This window comes from Dama dama, chromosome 30, assembly GCF_033118175.1.
Source record: "Dama dama isolate Ldn47 chromosome 30, ASM3311817v1, whole genome shotgun sequence".
Classification (NCBI taxonomy): Eukaryota; Metazoa; Chordata; class Mammalia; order Artiodactyla; family Cervidae; genus Dama; species Dama dama.
Window position 1 is genome coordinate 79802090 of NC_083710.1, and position 23343 is coordinate 79825432.

A 23343-nucleotide genomic window follows, 5' to 3' on the forward strand; every position below is an offset into this window, starting at 1 on the left:
TGTCTTGGCGTTGTCCACCTGCCCTGCCCCAGAAAGACATCTTGGCTCTGATCACTGCAAACCTCATTCTGTTTTATTAGTCATTCGACCTCCTAAGCTAAGTTGGAAACTCTCAGAGCCAGTCTGGGGCCTTTGGTAAAGAGGCCCTGTCTGACCCCGAGCTGGGTTTCATCTCACTCAAAGGACAAGTTCCCAAAGTCCTGTTCTCACTTACACCTGTGGTTGCAGAAATACACCATGCCTTTTAGCTCCTTTAAGAGCAAGAACCAAGCAAGGGCCATGAAAGGGTGGCTTTACTCTCAGACGTCTTTCTCTCTCATCCCCTCTTACGGGACTTCTCCCTCTCAGGATGTATGGGTCTGCGTGTGTTTCTGTACATGTCCTTCCTCTGCCTTCCCTGATCCATTTACGTGGATTTTTTTGGTTTTCTCTTTTTCTGTCTCTCTCTCTCTTCCTTTCTTACCACATCATCTCCACCACTGCACCCCTGTCCCCTACCTTCTCTCCTTCTGCTGATTATACTAGAGGGGTTCAGAGCATTCCTTTGATATTTTGTGGTGCTTATTAAAGAATTCTTTAATTCTTTTTAATATTAAAAGCAGGCAAATGGAGCTTTTATTTTACTAAAAAATAGAAAGCAAGAGTTTCTAGAATTCTCTTATTTTTTTTTCCATTTAAGTTAGTGGACCTCAGTGGGAAAAAAAAAAGTGGGGGCATTTCTTACCTCTAGCCCAGAGAGTAAAGAATTTTCCCTACTGTACATCCTCCTGCAGCATCTTAGAAATCAGTACACAATACACATTTAGCAAATACTATTTAGCTAGCTGGTTTCTAAATTTCTGACAGTGCTAAAAAGAAATTATTCGTTGTACTTTTTAACAATATATATGATGCTGACATTTTTCCCCTTCTAGAAAAATTGAAAGAAAAAAATTTTCACTAATTATTTCATCAGTTATTATTTATCATTTATATTTTAGTGTTTTAAAATTTAAAGTGCCAAAAAAAAATTTAAAGTGCCTTCTAGTTAATGTTAGTTTGTTTAGATGTATTTTCCAAAGAAAGAATAAGACTACAACATATAAAATAGAAGAAGTTTAAAACTATTGGTCTTAGCTTCAAGCTGCTATAAAATGGCCTTCATTCTCTGCTTTTCTCATAGTAATATCAGCTTAAATTTGACATAAAATATTCTGACATAAAATATTAAATTCAAGGTATTTACACATTTATCTCAGTATTAAAAAATAAAATATTTTCCAACAAGATTTCTAGTTTCAAAAAAATCTGAGCATTGATAGTTGCAGAATTCTATGTAATTAGTAAAAGTCAACGAATTATATACTTAACAATGGGTGAACTTTACGGTATGCAAATTATACCTCAATAAAGCTATTTTTTTTAAAAAACAGAAAATTAAGCACACCCTCTAATTTGCTGGCAAATGCTGAAACTCCTTTAGATTGCAATATGCTTTTAAATCCAATTGTTTCACCTCGGTAGGTAGCCTGCCGTGTGGCATAGTTGGCCTGATTTTTCCAGATTTCCTTATCAAAAGATATTTAAAGCCTTCTCGATTCCTGTCCTGATCATTCTGCCTGAATATTTTAAAAGATAAAGCCTGTTGCCTACATTTAGTGGGTTCTGAGAAGAATCTTAGAAGGCACCTTTGGTCTCCCTATCTGTCTGTGAAGTAAAGAGGCTCTGGTCCATGGAGACACTGCATCTGTGCAAGCGGACAGCTCAGGACAGGTCACGCATTAAGATAATTGACCCAAACATTCACCTCAGCTCTCCTCCCTACTGTTCAGCCACCTCTACCTTCCCTTCCACATTCATCTTCCAGATCTTCTACTAATTCTCCTTTACTTCACCAGTTTCCTAAAGTTATGGCAGAGTCTCAAATTAATCTTACTACTGTCCAACACATGAGTGTTTCTACTTCCTGTATAGAGCTCAAGCTAAATGATTTCATGCTTCCTTATTAAGAAGCAAAGTGTTAACGATAATCTTCATTTTACATCCACTGAGTTCCCATGTTCCCAAGAATTTCCTCTTTTTATACTATACCTTTCCTTTTTCCTGCTTACTGGCTACTGAAAACTGTACTGTTTGACCGACGCCTCAAGCTTATAAATATGTGCTTAGAAATCCAGTTGTTTCCTTTGGAAGGTAGTTTTCCATGTGGTATATTCTTGGCCTGATTTTGGCTCCCAACTTCTGGTCACCTGCCTTTGATTAGAACCTCCTCCAGCAGATATTCTAAGTTGTTGTTTTGTTTTTTGTTTTTAATTCTCTAAAATGCATTTGTTTTCAAATACTGGTGCTGGGTCAAATACATAGCACCTCTGAGTCTCATTTCTTACAGGGACAAATCAATCTGTGATTTAGAAGCGTTTAGAGGAACAGGAGAGAAGGCAATGGCACCCCACTCCAGTACTCTTGCCTGAAAAATCCCATGGACGGAGGAGCCTGGTAGGCTGCAGTCCACGGGGTCGCTAAAAGTCGGACACAACTGAGCGACTTCCCTTTCACCTTTCACTTTCATGCATTGGAGAAGGAAATGGCAACCCACTCCAGTGTCCTTGCCTGGAGACTCCCAGGGACGGGGGAGCCTGGTGGGCTGCCGTCTGTGGGGTCGCACAGAGTCGGACACGACTGAGGTGACTTAGCAGCAGCAGCAGCAGAGGGAACAGGAAGCTTTGGGGAGGGGGGAGGCATCCTGTTCTCAAACATCTCCTAGAATGCACATGACTCTCAGAACCCTTAAAGCTAGTCTGGAATCTTCACGTCTGGTCATAATCCGACGCTCTGCTTCTCCCTGGCCCTTTCTGGGATAAGCCGGATGGCACCTTCTCTGACGGCGGCAGTAGCAGGAACAGCCGCAGTGGGGTGGCGGCGGTCCTGGCGGCGGGAACAGCCGCAGGTGGAGGTGATCGCCCTGGCGGTCGGGTGGCAGCGGCTCGCTGGGGGCAGGACCGCAGCCGCGGTGCCGGCGATGGTAGTGGAGGTAGCAGTCGCAGCTCCCACGCACTGAGAGCCGGTCAAGTGATGTAGCTGCTTTTATTTAATCCTCACAACAACCCTACAAGGGGTAGGATCATCATCCTCATTTTACAGACGCTCTGATCACTCAAAGCTAGAAAAAGGCAGAGCCTGGATTCACATTCAGGTTGGAGGGCTTCCCTGGCGGTTCAGTGCTTAAGAATCCACTTGCCAACGTAGGGGACCCGGGTTCGATCCCTGGGTCGGGAAGATCTCCTGAAGAACGGAATGGCAACCCATGCCAGCGTTCTTGCCTGGAGAATCCCATGGACAGAGGAGCCTGGTGGGCTATGGTTCACAGGGTCACATAGAATCGGACATGACTGAAGTGACTGAGCGCGCACACTGCCAGTGCAGGGGACACGGGTTCAGTCCCTGATCCGGGAAGATGCCACATGCTGCTGCAAGGCAACTAAGCCCATGGGCCACAGCTACTGAAGCCTATATGCTCTACAGCCAGGGCGCCGAAACTCGAGAGTCACCTCTGCTGGGGGCAACTAGAGAAAGCCCCCACACTGCAAGGCAGAGCCTGTGCACCGCAACAAAGACCCAGTGCAGGGGGAAAAAAAACAAATTCAGGTGGAGCTGAGCAGAAAGCCCATATTCCTAGCCACTGCCCCAAGTGAGAGACCCCTGAGAAGCAGGTCCCTTCTCTCCGTGTGTCTTTGTGCATGGCTGTTTGTTTCAGCTGCAGGCTCCTGAGTGCCACTGAGAATGCGCTCACCCGGGGAGCTACCCATTTCTCTGCTTGGTAGAAAGTCACAGAAGGGCTGCTTGAATGGACGACCCGCACGCCCTCTTGGGCAGCATTGACCTGGCTGTGGACTGACACGGGGGGCGTACAGACCCCTTCATCCCATTCTCCAAGGAGGGTTCTGTGCTCTCTTTTTCAAGCCAGACAGCTCCAGGGGAAAAGACAGGAGGGAGGATGCAAGGGCTAAGGATGGAGCTTCTCCAGGCTTTTCCACCGTTTAGAACATAGAAGATAAACCTGACAGGCTGCCCAGGGTGCACGATTCCCAGCTCCGGACACCCCCTCTGAGGCCATGCTCCGAGGCCGGGGCAGAAGGGATCCTCTTGCAGCAGTTCCACAGGCCTAAATGGTCACTGTATTCCCCAATCAGGAACAAAATGAACCCCTTTCAAATATTCCAACTGTTACATTCTTATGAATCATTTAAAGGGCCTCCCCATCAAGGGCTGAGGAACATCACCCATCAGAATCTCGGTGCCAGGAGTAATGACAAATCAGCCCAACGTGAATTGCCCATGTTGAATGACTTCAGTTGACCTTTTAGAAATTTCAGGTGGAGATACAGGAGCATCTGCAAATTCTCTGGTCATAGGAATAAATGGTCATTGAATTTTAATTCAAAATATTAAAATACCTATCAAATGAGCACTCCAATTTAAAGTGTTTAAAAAAAGAAAAACATGTTCTCTATTTCCCAAGTATTCAATAGTATTCTTTCATTGTCCATGGCAGTTTTAAAAGATGTTTATCCATAACACAAAGGGTTACTGATATTCAGAAGCACATACAAGGATCAAATGTCACCTCCTTTAATCCTTCTTACAAATGCTTTGGGTATTTTGAGGACTTAAAATGTCATTCACATTTTTATTATTGAATTTTTTTCTCACTGAAAATATCCTTTGGTGTTTCTGCCGTCATAATAATTATAGTTAAGAGCTTCCAAGTGGGAACTCTGAATGAAAGCACACTGCATTTCAGTTGTTCCCAAGTCAGTTATTAAAATCATGTTTTCACATATTTGTTTATCTGGACCTTCTCTGTATAGCATTAATCTTTTCAGCCTTATTTCAAGTAATGATATCTCTGAAATAACAGTTTAGACATTTTTTATGTCACGTCAAAATAAAATTTTAAAATACAGTATATGTAAAATAATATATATTAAAATTTTGGATATTAATTTTTCTATAATCATCTTAAGTACCATAGTTACCAGTCATAGTTTGAAATATACTGATTAGTAGGAAGAGTTTGAGATTTGGGGTGAAAAACCCTAGATTCTAGTCCTGTCCTACTCATATGAAAGTGTTAGTCACCCAGATGCTTTGTGACCCCCATGGAATGTAGCCCCCCAGGCTTCTCTGTCTATGGAATTCTCCAGGCAAGAATACTAGAGTGGGTTGCCATTGCCTTCTCCGGGGGATCCTCCTGACCCAGGGAGAACCCGGGTCTCCTGCATTGCAGGCAGATTCTTTACCATCTGAGCCACCAAGGAGTTCCTTTAAAAAGATATATATTTTTTACAGATACAAAGATTTACCTTTGTATCTGTAAGTCAAATTGTTGGATCCCCAGACTATCCTAGAACAGAGGAAAAATTACTCAGAATAAAGGAAAAAACAAGTGCTTTAACTTCCTCTCCTTGGGGTCCAGGGATGAGTGAGTCTCGGGCCTGCCAGGGCAGACAGGGAGAACAGAGGGAGTCCTGTGGGTTGCAGTCTCACTGCATTGAGCAGAGACGGAGTCCCATGCGCTTTGTCCTAGGGGAAGTCTGTTATTCCTCTTCCGGATGGCTTTCACTGATGCGAAAGTAAGCTCTGGTTCCTCAGGCCCTGGAGAAACCCCTTCCTCAGTAGAGTGAGCCAGTAGCTTATACCGCGGTCCTTCATATTGCTTGATCTGTTGAGTCACTGGTGACCAGAGGCACAGAGGGCAGAGAACAGAAGGCCAACCCCACTCACATGTCTGGATGCACTGCTCCATTCCCCCTGCCCTTCTCTTGACCTTCAGTGGGCATCCCTAACCTTCTAAAGCTGACCTTCAAAGTTCCAGGTCCCCCAAAGCCTTTCCCAGGCCAAACCACCCCATTTGGTGGCTCTTTCTGTAGCTTCTAATTCCTTAAGCACCACTTACAGATGGACTCGCTTGCACTTTTAAACCGTTAAGTCATTTGCATGAGTTAACCTGACCCCAACCCAGCATCGCATTTGTTTCGGTCTATCCCTGTGTCCTACTGGAGGCTCAGCCAACTCACCAGGGAGTATGACCAGGCCAGGGAAGGAGCACACGGAACAAAGACACTTGCAGATAAACGAGAGCAGAAAGGTAAGGTTGATCCTGTCTTCCCAAGTCATTCTCCCCTCTGTCACCCAGCTCAGGCCCCACAGAAGAGCCAAGCTTCACTCAAAACCTTGTTTTGGATGCTGGGGATTCAAAGATATAGGAGACCCTGTCTTCAAGGGCTTCTCAGTGAGAAAGAAGGCAATGTAAAGAAATAATTACAGTAGAGTGTGCCGCTGCCGCTGCTAAGTCGCTCCAGTCGTGTCCAATCCTGTGCAACCCCATAGACGGCAGCCCACCAGGCTCCTCTGTCCCTGGGATTCTCCAGGCAAGAACACTGGAGTGGGTTGCCATTTCCTTCTCCACAGTAGAGTGTGACAAGGGTTATGACAAGGGGGTGTGTGAGGGAAGGAGGGAGAGAAATGAGCCCAACCAGGGCTTCACAGACATGACATCTTTCTGTCGTCTTGAAGTATAAGCAGCAGTTTGCTGGACAGTCAGGGAAAGGACCATCAGATCAGAGAGCAGAGCCTGTGGGAGGGGTGCACATGAGCCCGCGCGCGCGTGCGCGCGTGTATGTGTGTGTGTGTCTGTGTGTGTGGACTGGCAGGAGACAAAGCAGAGAGCAGAGACAGGGTGTGGTCTCATCACAGGGAACCTTGGGCTCCCTCTAAGGAGGTTGCACTTGATTCTGTAAATCCAACAGGAGATAAAGCAAGGCTTAAGGAAGAGGGTGATCTTATCTGATATTCTAGAAAAATAACCTCATGGTCCCAGTTAGGAAGATGCAGCTCCCCTGTGAATGTCCCAACACTCTCTCAGTGAGACCTCTGCTAGCCAGCCTGGGGGCTGACAGCCTCCCCACTGAACTCCGGGTGCCTGGTACCCAAGCTCAAATCCTTACCCATTAACCAAATTGTGAGGGGACCCAGGCCATCCTAGGACCTGTCCAAGGACTCCAAGTGTGATAGGATGGAAGCGGGGAAGAAAGAATGAAACAGTGCCCATCAGAGTCTCTGTGAGAGCATCGTTTCCCCCATCGAGGGGTATCGGGAACAGCTAAGTTTGGGAGTAAGGAAGAGCTATGTGATGGGATGTCAGGGCTGGGTCTAAGAGATTTTAGCAAGAAGAGGACACAAACAAGACCACAAATTCCATAGTGGTCAACGCTGACTAAAAGTTCTAGGAATTCACTAGGAACTGTAGTGAGGTAAATAATACACTGGGCATAAGACTTAGCCTACCATAGAAGGCATCACAGCATTGTAGAGCAACTAAGCTCCAATAAAGTTAATTTAAAATAAGAGACATCATCATAGAGGAAAAAAGAGAATGTTACTCTGAATAAAGGACTATAACAACTGTGCTCACATATTATCATTCATTCTGACGTAAGCAACGCCATCATGGGAATGTGCCAAAGAGAACTCCCTGAATGCCCGAAGAAGTTGTTGGAAAATACAGTGAGTAGGGAAAGAATAATATTCATTTATGGATGCTAGAAAATTACTCTTTTAGTACTCCAGAGAAAAAAATTTGCAAGTGCTAAGTGCCAGAAATGCAAAGCATGTAACTATTTCCCATACATGTGATTACTACTGTCACCACCATCGACACCCATCCTTTTGCCAACAAATTGTAAGTCAGATTCTCCCCCCTTGAGGAACATCAGGGTCTGATAACATTCATGTTACTTCAATGCCTATCTCACCACCAGGCAATGACCCAGATGTTAGAAAACCTACAGCCCAATAAATAATTGTTTCCCTTCCTATGCAGATAACAACTATGCTAAGGTGATAACTGCTCTTCACTTACAGGAGGCTGAAGCCGTTTACATGTGTATAGAAAGATGTGCCAAAGTGGCTGACTAGTGATTTATTACAACAAATAACTTAATAGGTAATAGCTGAACAAAAGCTGTTGTGCACAGAGCCGAAGCCCCATGGCAGCTCTGGGGGGAAGCAAACACTGGGGGGAATCACTAGGTACAGAGTATCACGTCTAAGTCAGCAGTGCAAACTGTCAGACGTGGACCTGACCGGGGAGAAGGGCAGCCTTTCCAGGCCTCGAATCTCTTTACAGACCACACTGGCTTTTTCTCTAATTCTTGTTGCATTGTATGGCACCTGCATCTCTTGAGAGCAAAGATGGAGCTGTACCCATGTCAAAGCCAGCCTAACTATTGCTACCCAAGAGAGCTAAAACATGGAGCTTCTCAAACTTCAGTGAGCATTCAAATCATCAGAGGGCTCCCTGCCAACCCCCGGACCTTCTGCATGAAACCTCATCGGATGGAGCCCAAGAGTCTGCATTTTAACAAGCGGCCTCCCCACCAGATGATTCTTGTTTGGGTGGCCAGGCAACCCACCCAGAGAACAATCCACAAACCCAGGGTGCAGGCCTGGAGGTCACACTTTGCATCAAATAGAGCTAGGTGTTATCCCAGTTCTGTACTTAAGAACTACAGGGCAGACTCATAGAAGTTTCTTTGTGCCTCTGTTCCCTCAGTTATAATATGGGAATGGATACATCCTCATAGAACCAGAGTGGCCAGGGGATGGAGGAAGGGTAATGGGGAGTAGCTGTCTGATGGGACTGCGTTTCACTTTTGCAAGCTGAGGAAATTCTCAAGGTCTATTGCATAGCAGAGTGAATCTACTTAACACTACCGGCCCGCACACTTAAAAATGGTTAAGATGGTGAACTTAGGTTATTTGTTTTTTCTATAATTGAAAAGAAAAAGGAAAACAATTTGTTAATGGGCGTGGGTCATCGTATTTACCTCACGGGGTTGTGGAGAGCGTTACATGAAATAAAGCATGTCACAGTCCTGGGCTAGGAACTGCTCAGGAAATTAGAGCCGTTATTGTTGCTATACCGAATCACTGGTGGCTCAGAGGGTAAAGCATCTGCCTGCAATGCGGGAGACGCGGGTTCGATCCCTGTGTCAGGAAGATCTCCTGGGGAAGGAAATGGCAACTCACTCCAGTACTCTTGCCTGGGAAATCCCATGGACGGAGGAGCCTGGTGAGCTACAGGCCATGGGGTCGCAAAGAGTCGGACATGACTGAGCAGCTTCACTTTCACTTTCTTTCTTTCTTATTGCTGTAGTGATGGTTATTAAGGTTTTTAACCAAGAATGTTGTTCAGTTGCTAAGTCATGCCTCACCCTTTGCCACCCCATGGACTGCAGCACACCAGGTTACCATGAATGACTTACTACTTCTAAGGCTTTTTTTTTTTTTAATTGAAGGATAACTGCTTCACAGAATTTTGTTGTTTTCTGTCAAACCTGAACATTAATCAGCCTTAGGGACACATATATCCCCTCTCTTTTGAAACTCACTCCCACCTCCTGCCCCATCCCACCCCTGTAGGTTGATACAGAGCCCCTGTTTGAGTTTCCTGAACCATACAGCAAATTCCTGTTGGCTATCTATTTTACAGATGGTAATGTAAATTTCCCTGTTACTCTTTCCATACAGCTCACCCTCTCCTCCCCTCTCCCCATGTCCATAAGTCTATTCTCTATGTCTGTTTCTCCATTGCTGCCCTGTAAATAAATCCTTCAGTACCATTTTTCTAGATTCCGTATATATGTGTTAGAATACGATGTTTCTCTTTCTGACTCTTAAAGGCATTTTTAAACCAAATCATAGCCCAACTCTTCAAGCTGATGGAAGTTCCCTCTTCTTTTTATTTATATATTTATTTATAGCTGTACTGGATCTGTGCAGGCTTTTCTTTAGTTGCAGCAAGTGGGGGCAAATCTAGTTGTGCACGGGGCTTCTCATTGCAGTGGCTTCTATTGTTGCAGAGCTTTCAGCAGTAGCGGCAAGTGGGCTCAGGAGTTGCAGCTCCTGGGCTCTAGAGCACAGGCTCAGTAGTTGTGACGCTTGGATTTAGTTGGGATCCTTGGCACGTGGGATCTTCCCAGATCAGGGACTGAACCCATGTCTCCTGCACTGGCAGGCAGATTCTTCACCACTGAGCCACCAGGGAAGCCCCACCTCTTCTTTCCAGGATGGTCCACCAATTTCTCAGAAATGCATTGAGCTGTGAAACCAAAACTTATCTAAAATCACTCATTAAGGAATGTTTCAAACCCTCCCCACAAATGCAAATAGCTTTTGACAGTCTTCAGTTTTCTGAATCTTGACCAGCAGACTATTCAACTTCACTTGTGGATCCCTGTGTTAAAAAACCAACCATGGGCTTCTCTGGCAGTCCAGCGGTTAAGATTCCATACTTCCACTATATGAGGCATGGGTTTAATCCCTGGTAAGGGAACTGAGATCCCACGTGCCTGCCTGGTATGCTCAAAAAACAAAAACAAAAGACCAACCATATTCTAGGTTGATACACGAAAGCAGGAGGACATTCATACTAGGAAGCCGGATTCTTAACACTAAAATCCTCAGTTTGCAGGATGAAGGACACAAAGAACAAAAATGTTAACTTTGGTTTTCCAGCTTAAGCTTAACAAAGGAAGTCAAGCAAAATCCACCACCATAAAAGAATGAAATGATCTCCCTGTCTTGAAACTCTATGTGAAATATTTTGCATCTCCAAGGTGCACACGGAATTCAAAGCAGATTCAGGGAACATGGCATAGACCCAAAGCCATCACCTTGATTCTCTGTGCAGCATTCTGATTTCATGTCCATCTATGCTAATTTCATCTCTCCAGCCTATTACTGAAGCGTTTGCAGGACAGATGTGCTGTTTTACAGGGCCGTGATCCACTCGGTAGGCGGGTAACCAGGAGGCCTTTGGTCTTCACCATTTACTCCAGTAAGAAAACTGGACGATTGGCGTGTAAAGCAGCATGAGCCCCACGCCCTGATTCCACCTGTCACACTAACCCAGAGTATCTTACAACTTCTAACCAAAGTCACCAAATTCATCATGGTCACAGAGATGATCGAAATTAGCTCCAGGCTGAATGAAATTAGGCAAAGACCAAATCTGGTGGTACAAAGAGTAAAATGGGCAGGTTGGAAAATGGCTTCACAGTGTAGGATTTTTGACCACGCAGGTGTTCATCTGAATCAGATTTCTCATTTCAAGGCTGAGAAGGCTAGGCACTGGGGAGGATTCTAATCCTAATGACTTTTAAATCTCTCTTGATTAAAAAATAAATTTCATAGCAGAAGCCAACACAATGGTAGAGCAATTGTCCTCCAATAATTTTATTTTGTTTTATATTTCTCCATATTATATAATTATAATTTTTGATAAGTAAATAAATTTCAGAGTCACTGCTAAGGAGTCCCTGCCAGTTTTTTTAACCTTCATTCTGTGTATAACTCTATATTATTATAAGGGGTGAGGGTTTCCGGGGAGCCCAAGAGACCATCCCGAAGTCTTGAATAATGACAATATTGATTGTTGAGGTGTGATGCTTGTAAAATCCACAACTGGAAGGCAGTATATATGAATGGCAGTATATACCAATCAGAGACATTACTTTGCCAACAAAGTTCTGTACAGTCAAAGCTATGGTTTTTCCAGTAGTCATGTATGGATGTGATAGTTGGACCATAAAGAAGACTGAGCACTGAGGAATTGGTGCTTTAGAACTGTGGTGTTGTAGAAAACTCTAGAGAGTCCCTTGGACTGCAAGGAAATCAAACCAGTCAGTCCTAAAGGAAATCAACCCTGAATATTCACTGAAAGAACTGATGCTGAAACTGAAGCTCCAATAATTTGGCCACCTGACACAAAGAGCCAACTCATTAGAAAAGACCCTGATGCTGGGAAGGATTGAGGGCAGGAGGAGAAGGGGACGACAGAGGATGAGATGGTTGGATGGCATCACTGACTCAATGGATATGAGCTTGAGCAAGCGCCAGGAGATGGTGAAGGACAGAGGAGCCTGTTGTGCTGCTGCTGTCCTGTTGTCCATGGGGTCACAGAAAGTCGGACACGACTGAGCGATAAACAACAGCAACGACAATATACGAATGGACCATTCATGAGGGCCGTGATTGCTCCAACCACCTCCAGGTCCCAAAAGACTACCTGCTCCCCACTCACACCCACAAACTGACCAACAGTTAGAAAGAAAAGGAATTAAGAAGAGCTACGATCACGGAACTTCCCTGCTGGTCCAGTGGCTAAGACCCTGGGCTCCCGATGTAGGGGGCCCTGGAGTTCCATCCCTGATCAGAGAACTAGAGTCCAAATGCCGCAACTAAGACCCGGCACAGCCAAATAAATAACGTGAAAGTGGAAGTGTTAGTTGCTCAGTCGTGTCCAACTCTTTTCAACCCCACGGACTGTAGCCCACCAGGCTCCTCTGTCCATGGGATTTCCCAGGCAAGAATACTGGAGTGGGTTGCCATTTCCTCCTCCAGGGGATTTTCCCAACCCAGGGATTGAACCCAGGTCTTCTGCATTGCAGGCAGATTCTTTACCATCAGAGCCATCAGGGAATATTTTTGAAAAAAGAAGAGCTATGATTGTAAACGGCAAAAAGAAGTGATTAAAAGAAAACGGATAACAAGACATTAACTTCAGACTCTGGGCATGCTGCTTCTGTCCATTTAATTCTTCTTTTTTCTGAGGCACTAAAGAAACTTCTTTGTCCTCTTAACGTGTGAGTCTCTAACGAAGGCTTGGGGTTCTGGGACCCAAGTACTAGCCCCAGCTCTCACTTTTCCTAGTGAAGTGACCTTGGAAAATCGTGTTAACTTCTTTGGGCCTCAGAGTCCTCACCTAGAACAGGACTGAGATCATGTGATACATTCAATAAATATTTACAAAAGGTTTAAAAAAAAAAAAAAAGGGAGCCTTGGGGGACTTCCCTGGTGGTCCAGTGGCTAAGACTCCACACTCTTGACGCAAGGGGTCAGGGTTTGATCCCTGGTCAGGGAACTAGATCCCATAGACCACAACTAAGACCCGGTGCATCCAAATAAATAAATAAATAAGAATATAGACTTTAAAAAGTGAGTCTCTAAAATGGGGATAAACCAAGAGATTGCAGGTTCTTTCCAGGCTCACCGTTCAACAGAGCTATGATTTCTCTGTTGTGGACCCACGGCCCCTGTCACTTTAATCCTTTCCTGAAGAATGTGTACTGACAGACAGAGGGATCTCTTTCTACTCAGTGTATTTCTACCTTATGTCTTCCCATCACACAACAGTGCTACCCCACAATTAGGTTACAGCAAGAAGGAAGCATTCTCCCGTTAACCTGACCATACAATTATTTACTCCAACAACAATCAGTTGCCAGAGTGTATTACTGTTTTCACACTTCTATGCAATATTTCAAAAAGCATATAAGGAAGTATTTACATTTTCCTTCCACCCTTATTTTCTGCTTGATTTCAAGAGTTAAATGAACAGTTTCCAATATCTCGTGTCTGATGGTTTTTCCTCTCCATTAAAATGCTAAAGGGTTTTTCTTTTTCTCCCCCTCTTTAGGAGGAAGAAAAGAAGTCTGTCCCCTGTAATTTACTTTGGCTTTCTCAAAAGTTGGGTAGGAAAGTCAGTATAATTCAGGTGGAATCTGAAATGTTCTTGTCGTACAAGTGTGCACAGAAAGGAAGCCTATAATTTCCGAGCATTCTTTCAGGAAGTTTGTATTCTCTGTCTTCCAGGGAGCCTTTACTTTCCGAGGGAGTATGATCGACATGCCATTACTGAAGCAGGCCCAGAACATTGTTACGCTTGCCACATCCATCAAGGAAAAGTGATCTGCTAAATGAAGCTCTCATCAGGCGGGCTGAACATATACAGTGGTTTTTCTTAAAGACAAACCATTATACTCAAGGCAACTTCTTAGTATGCTGGATTGGAGCCTTTCCCCGTTTACAGTTCATGTTAATCACAATTTTTTTTTTTTCTTTTTTTGGTTATCTCACTGGGGCCAGTTATTCCTCTAAAAATGAACTTTCTTCTTTTTGGTTCCAAGCGTGTGATTTTACTGTTTACGGATGTGTTCCAAGTTTGGACTTCTGATTTCACAGGGAGATAAAATAGTGGGGAGAGATGGGCTGTGAGTGAAAGTGAAGTCTTTAACAAAACATATTTTTCCTGAATACGTAAACTCCCTTCACCCTGCTGATGTTAGATGTTTCCCACATTGTTCATTGTTCACATGACACCGTAAATAATTTTTAAGAAAGGCCGACCTTTTAAAAAACAACAACTCAATGAAGGGATGGTGTTTATTTCACTAGTAACCTGGTAAAACAACAGAGATGGCATAGAAAAGTTAAGGACCATACAGGTTTATATACATACCTTGTAAAAAATAAATCGTCAAAACTGATTGCTTTCACCTCCACCCTCTCCCCCAAAATGAAACCTCCCTCTCCTCAAATTGCTAGGTGATGACTCTGAAAGCCCTCATCCTGGGTGAATGCTTTTGGGTCAACTGTTACCAGCAATTAAAATATAAATGTGCAGAAACTCAAGACCATCCATTCTCTCCCTTTATTTCCCTGTTTAACTGTTTGCCATTGAGGCCATCTCCCCCCGGTAAATGTATGGCTGGGACAGGGCCTCCTCAGCAATAAACTTGTAGCCTCTGAGAAGACACAATGCCTCCGAGCTGGTGCATATGGTCCCCTGTGAGATTTGCATCACATTAGAGATGCGGCTACAGGTCATATGGGTGGTGTGGTTAACGGGCTTAGTAAAGCTGTTTTGAAGAGGTTAACCCAGCTTGTAGTAAGGGTAAATAAACATAACAACCACCCATTCTTCCCTATTCAGCATGTGCTCTTATATTGAAGGCTAAAGGGTATTGAAGCCGCGAAGGATCAACTTGTGTTTGCCAGAGGACGCCAATGAAATTTGAAACACCAACAATCAGAGATTTTGTTTCTGCTCCTCATTAAATCATGAGCTTTTGTGTGGAGACTCCGGACGACTGTTCTTTAAGAAATTAACAGAATGGGAAGTTTTAAACTCTACACCAACCTTTTCATGACCTACACAGCAGCAAAGCTGCCACTCTTAGACAAACACCGCGGGGAAGGCTGTTCTGTTTATTTAAATTTGTAAATAGAAAACAGTTGTTTTTTTTTTTAATTTTCATTTTTCACCTCCTCCTACGCCCTTTCTATCTACTATGTGGCCGCTACCGCATGCCCCAACCAGGGGTTTGCTTTCCTCCTACCTCTTCCAGGCCCTCCAGGAAGCCCGAGAGGGGAGTAGGGCTGATGGTTATATACAAGGAAAGGCACCACGGAGCCCAAGCGAAGTGGGAGAAGCCCACAAGCGGTCACGCAGCACCCACCACCTGGGCAGGGCGGTTGCCACAGACACGCAGAGGAATGTGATCCAGGCTGGGCAAGTCCTGGGAAATACAGGCTTGAGACATGAACTAATATTCTCCCCAACATGGGATGGGCGGAGACATCATCTCTTAACTGAGATGGGATGTGCTTGGCTGGTGTCCACTTGGGGAAAAAAAAAGGTGGGAACCTGCTTCCTCCTCCCTCAGAGGGGCTGCAAGGATGAAGGTGGGGTCTCAGCCAACTTGGAGGTGACAAGCCTCCAGCCAAACTGGGCTTCAGGACTTCGGACAGTGGCAGTGGGCCTCAGTCACGGAAGAAGCCACCCCCCTCCCCACCAACCTATTGAGCAGCTGTCCCCACCAAGGCTGGCTGTTGGTGTGCACAGGGTAAATCACGACCTGTGGTTTAAAAACCACAGTTTTTGTGCAGCCGGGCCCCGCTTCGCAGAACACTGAAATCCAGGAGGACTGCTTGGAGGCAGAGGGAGGCTTCCTCTCATTTTGTCCTGCAATATGACACCATCAGGATATCAGAAGCATTTGTTGTTGTTCAGTCGCTCAGGTGTGTCCGACTCTTTGTGACCCCATGGACTGCAGCACACCAGGCTTCCCTGTCCTTCACCATCTCCTGGAGTTTGCTCAAACTCATGTCCATTGAATCGGTGATGCCATCCAACCATCTCATCCTCTGTCGTCCCCTTTTCCTCTTGCCTTCTATCTTTCCCAGCACCAGGACTTTTTCTAGTGAGTTGGCTCTTTGCATCAGGTGGCCAAAGTATTGGAGTTTCAGCTTCAGCATCAGTCCTTCTAATGAATATTCAGGGTTGATTTCTTTAGGATTGACTGGTTTGCTCTCCTTGCAGTCCAAGGGACTCTTAAGACTCTTCTCCAACACCACAGTTCAAAAGAATCAATTCTTTGGTGCTCAGCCTTCTTTATGGTCCAGCTCTCACATCCATACATAACTACTGGAAAAACCATAGCCTTGACTATGCGGACCTTTGTCGGCAAAGTAATGTCTCTGCTTTTTAATATGCTGTCTAGTTGGTCATAGCTTTTCTTCCAAGGAGCAAGTGTCTTTTAATTTCATGGCTGCAGTCACCGTCTGCAGTGATTTTGGAGCCCAAGAAAATAAAGTCTCTCACTGTTTCCTTTGTTTCCCCATCTATTTGCCATGAAGTGATGGGACCGGATGCCATGATCTTAGTTTTCAGAAGCATAGGCAGAGCCTGTCTTAAACAAAAGAAGGTAATAAAAGCCTTTCTTCGTTCTTTCTACAGGCAGCCCCCATTTCAATGCAGCTGCCCTGCCCATCCTAACAGGCTGGTCCAGATTAACCTCCCCCCAGCCCCAGGTTTTGACAGCATGAAAGGGAGACGTCCTCATTTTCACCCCTGTTACATAGGCAACCCCCAAACCTGACAGGTGGACCTCCTGGAAGCTGGGGGTCCCTGAGAGCCAAGGCCCCACTTTAAGGGACCCCAGAGGCCAGGGCAAAGGCATACAGACCTCAAGAAAAGCAATGCTCTCAGCAGGATCTCCAGGTGGTCCTGAGAGCTGGGCCTGGCGAGGTCTTCCCCACTGCCATCCCTAGTGGGACCACAGGTTCCCAGAATTTGGGCCATATTGGACTAGTCACCACACCCTTCATCTCAAACCACACTGTGTTCCAACAAAACCACCTTGTTGTTTAAGTCTCCCTAAGGATCAGATTTATCATCTTTCTCATAGCCCCAGGGTCCCAACCATGGTAAGCTCATGACACTAGGACCCACGCGAGTCAAAAATCTGGGCCAAGGTTCCCACTCTCTGAGCACATACCTTAATGAGGGACCCAGAAAAGGGCTGAGTCAGGGTCAAAGAAGAACAAAGATGTTGGGAGGCAAGAGGTATCCCCACTGTTTTCATACCCACTTCTCTTTGGTGCTTCTGTGGGTTAAGGTCATCCAGGGTGGGTAACAGGAGCTGGTGAGCTCACCCCACTTGGTCCATGACAACGTTCAACCTGGGAATTCCTCCCAGCTAGGCGTGGACTGGCTATCAGAAGAGAACCTTGCAGTAATTTGATTAATTAAAAACCATACCTGTTTCTATTTTGTGCAGCTCATCACAAGCTGCTTTGCCATATTACCCCCCTGTTATTAATTCTTGGGGGCTAAATTATGGGTAACACTATTAAAACATTATCAGAACTAATGAGAAACAATTACTTAGAAAATGAGCCAGGACAAGATTGAGTTGAGAACATCAGTGGTGATCACCGCAGATTAGTTTAATAAATCATCAGGTGTAAGGCAAGACTGACTGTATGTATGCAAAGCCCCGTCACGGGGAAATGAAATTGAGATTTTTTTTGCATAATTTTTTCATTAATCTCAATAGGACCCGCGTGGTGTAGATTGTTTTATCCCCTAATACCTTGCCTGAGGGGGGGTGCCCAATAATGTCTTCATTGTTTTACTGAGGTCTTAATGAAAATCTGTGACAACCTCATTTTAATGTATAGAGGATTATATCAGTATAATCATGTTTTATTGAAACGGTGAGGGGGACTCCAGCAGAGTCAGGTACTGTCCTGAGTACAAGTTGGGAAGTTCCTGGACATCAGATTTACAAGTATTGAATCCCCAACCGCCTGGATATCCTCTCCTTCAGGGACTGACTGGGAAAAGTGTCTTCTAGAACGAAGACTTGCCGCCTCCAGTTTGAATTTCAAAGTAACTCCTTGCCTGGCATATTTTGCTGAGTAAATGGAACAAACCATGGAGGGTTTTCTGTTTGTCTCCTAAAACATGCGTGTTGTTATCATGACACCTCAGCCCCTAGTAATTCTTTGGGACGTCAGGAAAATGATCTTCAACAGGAAAGATGAATTTTCTAGTGATGTCTTGAGAGCAGTTAATACACGTTTTTTCTTTTGAAGGGCATTCTGCTTTTTTATCTTGGAAAGCTAAGTGTCTTCCGTTTTGATTTTGATTTTTACTTCTGGTACTTGGAAGGCAGTTGATGGTACAAAAGGGGCCCTGAGAGTAACAGCAGGATCTTGTGCCTGCTAATGCTGCGGACGGTCACCGAACCTTCTGTAACCGCAAAGCCTGAGCCCCAGGCTGGGGGACACTGTCCTCCCGGCGCAAGACCCACCCCCGCGAGGTTTCCACGTTGCAACTTCGGGGGAAAGTAATTAGCAGACTTCAGCACTGAAATGTTAAAACCTTAGTCCTTCTTTCCGCACTTTATTTTAAATCGGGATGGGGTGAGGGGTTAAGAGAATGAACAAAATGGAAAATAAATGACTTGCAAAGCCTTAGTACCTGAAAGCCGGCGCGGTGGGAACGGGCTGCTTTTTACTGCTCTGTGATGAATGGTGGTGGTTAGTTGGTTTAAATTCCAGCAACTATTTGGCAGCATATTTCCTTACGAATCTATAAGAACTGCCAGCGACGAAAAGAAAGTGATTTGTAGGAGGATACCGAAATCATCGTTAGCGCCTTCAGATCGAGCACAGATTAAGCTAAACGGGCTGAAGCCTGCAGAATGTTTCTTTACAATTTTTAATGTTTTACAAAATATTCGAGGATTTGTTTGTTGCTCACGCCTGTCTTTTTTTTTTTTTTTTTTTTTTCTTCCACTCTAAGTGACCCGCTAGGTTTTACCGTTTGCATCTTGCGACGGGAAGGGCGGCCGATCTTTGGGACCGCGCGCCCCGTCGGAAGGACCTGCGCGCGCGCGGGACTCCCGCGCGCTGAGTCCGCGTCGCCGCCACCCGCGCTTCCCCAAGCCGGAGGTCCGGGCGTATGGCGTCGGGCCCGGCCGGCGAGGCCCGGCCCGCGCGGTGGCCGCTCCCGGGGCTGCGCCGTCGGGCCGGCGGGCGGGGCGGGGGCGCGCAGTGGGCCGGGACCGCGGGCCGCCCCGAGCCGGCGAGCCCGTCGCGCAGCCCCGCTGCAGTGGTGGCAGATCAAAGGCTGCCCCGTGTCCCCGCGGAGCCCGGACAATCCCGCGCCTTTGTGCGCTGTTGCTAGGAGCCCGAGAAACTAAGAGAAAGTGTCAGGAGCATGTTAATCAGACTCGTTACAGTGCAACAATAACGTCTCTCTCGGGTCTCCCAGGCCCCCGCGCACAGGCCCGACACCTGCGCGGGGCCCTCACGCCCGCCCGGGACCCGCGGGGCCCTGTGTCCTCCTCCCAGGTCGGCGCCGCGGCCGGGCGCCGGGACGAGGCCCTGGGGTCCCTGCTAGCGCCCGGCGCATCCCTGGATCCAGGGGTCCCTGACCGAAGCCCGGAGCCCTGAGCCTGCCCAGCGCGGAGCCCATCCCTAACCGGGGGACCCGTGGCGGATCGGGGTCCCCTTGCTTTTCAGTCATTGCAGGGGGTGGGGGGCACTGCCCTCTTATTCAAGCACGATATTAGAGTCAAGAGAAAAAGGAACATTCCATTTCAGAGAGCTTTTTAGTGACTTGCTCGAAAAGCCTCTTTTTAAATTTTCTTATCAGATTCCATAGAGGATACTTTAAGTGATAATTCCGAGTTTCCGGAAGAAAAATAGCCCAACCTTTGCTAAAGGTAAAGATTCCTCATAACTTTTTCGAGAGAATCACTTCATTCATTCCCTTATTCATTCAACAAACACCTCTCGAGCCCGACTGGATGCCAGACAGCTAGTCTGAAAGCCGCAGGACTGGTTCCCGGCGCACTTTTCTTTTAAAATTAAAATGTCCTTCTGTGAAGTGAAAAGAGGAGTAAAGGCATAAAATAATGTCAAATGTCAAAACAAAAAGAAGTGCCACTGGCTAGGGCAGCGACAGTAACAAGAGAGGTGCGAATTAAGAATCTGAAGCCTTTGAAAAACTACACGCCATATGCTTTGAAAACCAGCCACTTTTTTTTCCCCACCTATTTCATCTCCTTCTCCCCAATTCTTTTGGCCCCTACGAGTTCAGCCAGGCTGCAGTCCTGACACCAGAGTCCTGCCTGAGGTCTGAGGAATGAAGTCAGCCTTTCTGCGTGTTTGTAAACAGCTTGTCAGATTTGCTAAGAGATCAAACACACTGGGTCTTGGCCCCATTCTGCCCTTGGCCGGACACCGGGAATTGGAAAGCTGCGCTGGGTCTTAGGGCCGAATTTGGCCAACTCAGGGTGTTTTTCTCCAATACGAGTTCCTGTTCGGGAATCAGGACAGACGTTCAAGAAGAGCAGAGGGGACCAGACTTCTTGGAGTATCACCGCCAAACCCTGAGTCAAAGACAAAGCTTCCCATCACCAGGAAGAACCACCCACGCTCAGATCACCTGTGCCTACCTACTGACCCCAGGGGGGAGTCCTGCAACTGCATCAAACTTCTCGGTTGCTCAGAATCAATTTCTCTGTCACGCGGTGTGCAGCATGTAGACGTAGAGAAAATGGGACATGGTCCCAGAGGTTAGTCTAAGCCCTAGAAGGAACTTCGCAGATCCCCTTCATTACATCAGTAAGAGAGTTGATACACTGAACACCAAAGAAGACCAAACACTGACTATATCCTGGCATTAAAATATGTAGCTAATGCCGATGTATGGCAGAAACCAACACAATATTGTAAAGCAATTACCTTTCAATTAAAAATAAATACATTTCTTAAAAAAACTACTGAGCTAAGGAGGTGAATCCAGTGAAAAGAAAGCTGAGTGTTTTTTGTTTTTGTTTTTTGTCTATACAGTGCCACATAGCTGGTTTGGGTTTTGTTTTGACTTGAAACAATGCATCCAGTTGCTTTGGTGATTCAGACACAGAAAAGAGTCCAGAGAAAAATGAACGTTCCATCTGACATAGCTTTGTGGTGTGGAGACTTCCTTCAGAAGACTACCCACTCTAGGCGTCTTAATTTTTTTTTTTTTTAATGGGCTCTTTTGGGTTCCATGGAAGGAAGAACTGTTAAACCAGCATGAACTTCTGGCTTAGAATCTCTGGGAAAACTGTGTTAATAATGCAAACTCCCAAATTCGGAGAAGAACACATCCGTTTCCTCCGTGGAATTTCCAGGGACTGGAATTCAGGCAGCGGCTTCCAGGGCGGCTCTGTGATGCTCTTCCCAGCGTGGTGCGAGGGAGCCCCGGCCACCAGGAGCCTCGCGGGCATTCCCACGCCAGCCCAGCGACATGCTGCCTGTCCCCCGGGGAGGGCCTGGACACTGGGCAGCTGGACTCGGTCTGCCTGGTTTCAGGGCCTGACACTGCGGTGCAAAAGCAGTGCGCTGTGCAAGAGCCGTCACCCCTGTCTCTCGTGGTACCCAACAAGCTCCTAACCATTTTGCAAGGACGCAGCTTAAAGAGCACTTCTGTGAAGTCTGCCCAGCTCCCCAGAGACAACGTGCTGGCCCTCCCCTGGTTCTTCACTGCACTGGGTCAAGAGTTCTGCCGTGATACTTTGTATACGGGGGCGGCTGGGCGTCCCTGAAACAGCGTGGGGGCGCTGAACAAAGGACACTGCCACGCCTGTCCAGATCCCTCTCCTGCCCATCACTCAGCCCCCCAGGCCCCCCCACAGGAGCTCAAGGAAGGTGTTTTCACTACAACTAGGCCCCGAGACCTCAGTTTCCTCCATCAGACATCCCGCCTCCCAGATGTGTACAAATATTGGCCCTTCCAGTGGACTTGCTCAAGCTGGCAAAACCAAGACGTGGACCACAGTCTGGAAATGAAATTGCTGAACCGCACGGGTGCACAGACGTGGACCCCCCCGACTGACACGTTACGCTCCCCACAAAGGAAGCACCAGAGGAGTTTTTCGAAGCAACGAGAACATAGCTGAAGCCTCCTTTTCAGCAGCTGCCTCCCTCCGAGATGGTGCCTGACCCTGGCGAGGGTGTGCGAGGTCCTCAGACTTCAAACGGCCAGTCGTCCAGTGCAGCCTCGTGCCCCCCGAGCCCCTCCCAGACTAAAGAGCCCTGCGCCCGTTTTGCCAGGATGGCCCCCTGGGAGGCGGGGCCAATGGCTGGACGGTGTCGTGGCTGGTATAAGGAAAGGGGTTCCAGGAGAGGGCTGAAGGAGCTGGACCCGGACTCCCGGATGAGGCCTCCTCTCGGCCGCCCCCAACTCCTGCAGCCCCCCCGTGGCCCCCACCCTTCTGTGCATCACCTCTCATTCCATCCAGCCCCTCCATCCACTGTTCTCCTTCTATTTCCCTTTTCCTTATAATTTTTGACCTTCCTTCTTCTAGCAAATTCTCAAACCAAAAAGTAATCAACAAACGTAGGGAAGAAAACAAAAGTGGGTAAAAATTAATTTTTCCTATGACGTGTCTGTATTTGGGAAGTAATAAGTCTAGTGTCCTTAAGCTGTGAACTCCCCCCAGGACCCTCCGTGGGCCTTCATTTACTGTGAACTTGGCAAGGGGAGTTTATTGGCCCATTTCACTGCAGAGAGCCGGAGTGCAGAGGAGAGCTAATACTGTACTTTGGAAATCCATGGAGAAATGTCAGTGAGGCTGCTAATTACTCAGTAAATTAAACACTGCTGCCAAAGCTGCTATTTCTCATGTCCGGCATTTTGATCGTGCTGTCTTAAAGCAGGGCCAACATTCAGATTCCCGTTAAGTGATCAAGAAGCTGCGGATCTGGCAAACTGGTTACTAGTTCTTTATGTTTCAGGAGACATCATGAGTGTGCAGCCTGCAACTCACGTGGGAGCCCAGAAGGCTGCTGACGAGTAACAGAGCTTAAAGAGATAAAAAATCTGCTTTCTATCCCGTTCTCAGCTTTACTTCTTCGGGGGAGGACATTGACAGAAAGGTAACAGTAAATGATTATTCATAAAAAAAAAACACGTTATTTTCAAATTATGATAAACATTCCACTTTGGATGACTGAGGGTGGAATCCCCCCAAATCATTTTCTTTTTCACAACTTGGCTTTGTGAAAATCAGTCCGTCTTTGCATCATCTAAGGAATTTTAAATTGTGACATATATTTATGAGACTATTTCAGGCGAATATTTTCGAAATGAGTAGCAAATAAATGGGTCATGAATTT

General features: G+C 46.2%; 1 protein-coding gene across 4 annotated transcripts in view; it reads left to right on the forward strand.

The window, feature by feature from the left end:
- Positions 1 to 23078, forward strand: part of CLYBL (citramalyl-CoA lyase) — a 226028-nt gene extending 202950 nt beyond the window's left edge. For 3 of the 4 annotated variants that reach the window (XM_061133087.1, XM_061133088.1, XM_061133089.1), the window contains exon 8: positions 13696 to 14519. In XM_061133087.1, the coding sequence (XP_060989070.1) occupies positions 13696 to 13791 (96 nt within the window). In that variant the 3' untranslated portion in view covers positions 13792 to 14519. Of the gene's footprint in view, positions 1 to 13695; positions 14520 to 22962 lie in introns of those variants that run through there. The other variant, XM_061133090.1, reaches the window with a different exon arrangement.
- Positions 23079 to 23343: the final 265 nt, after the last annotated feature.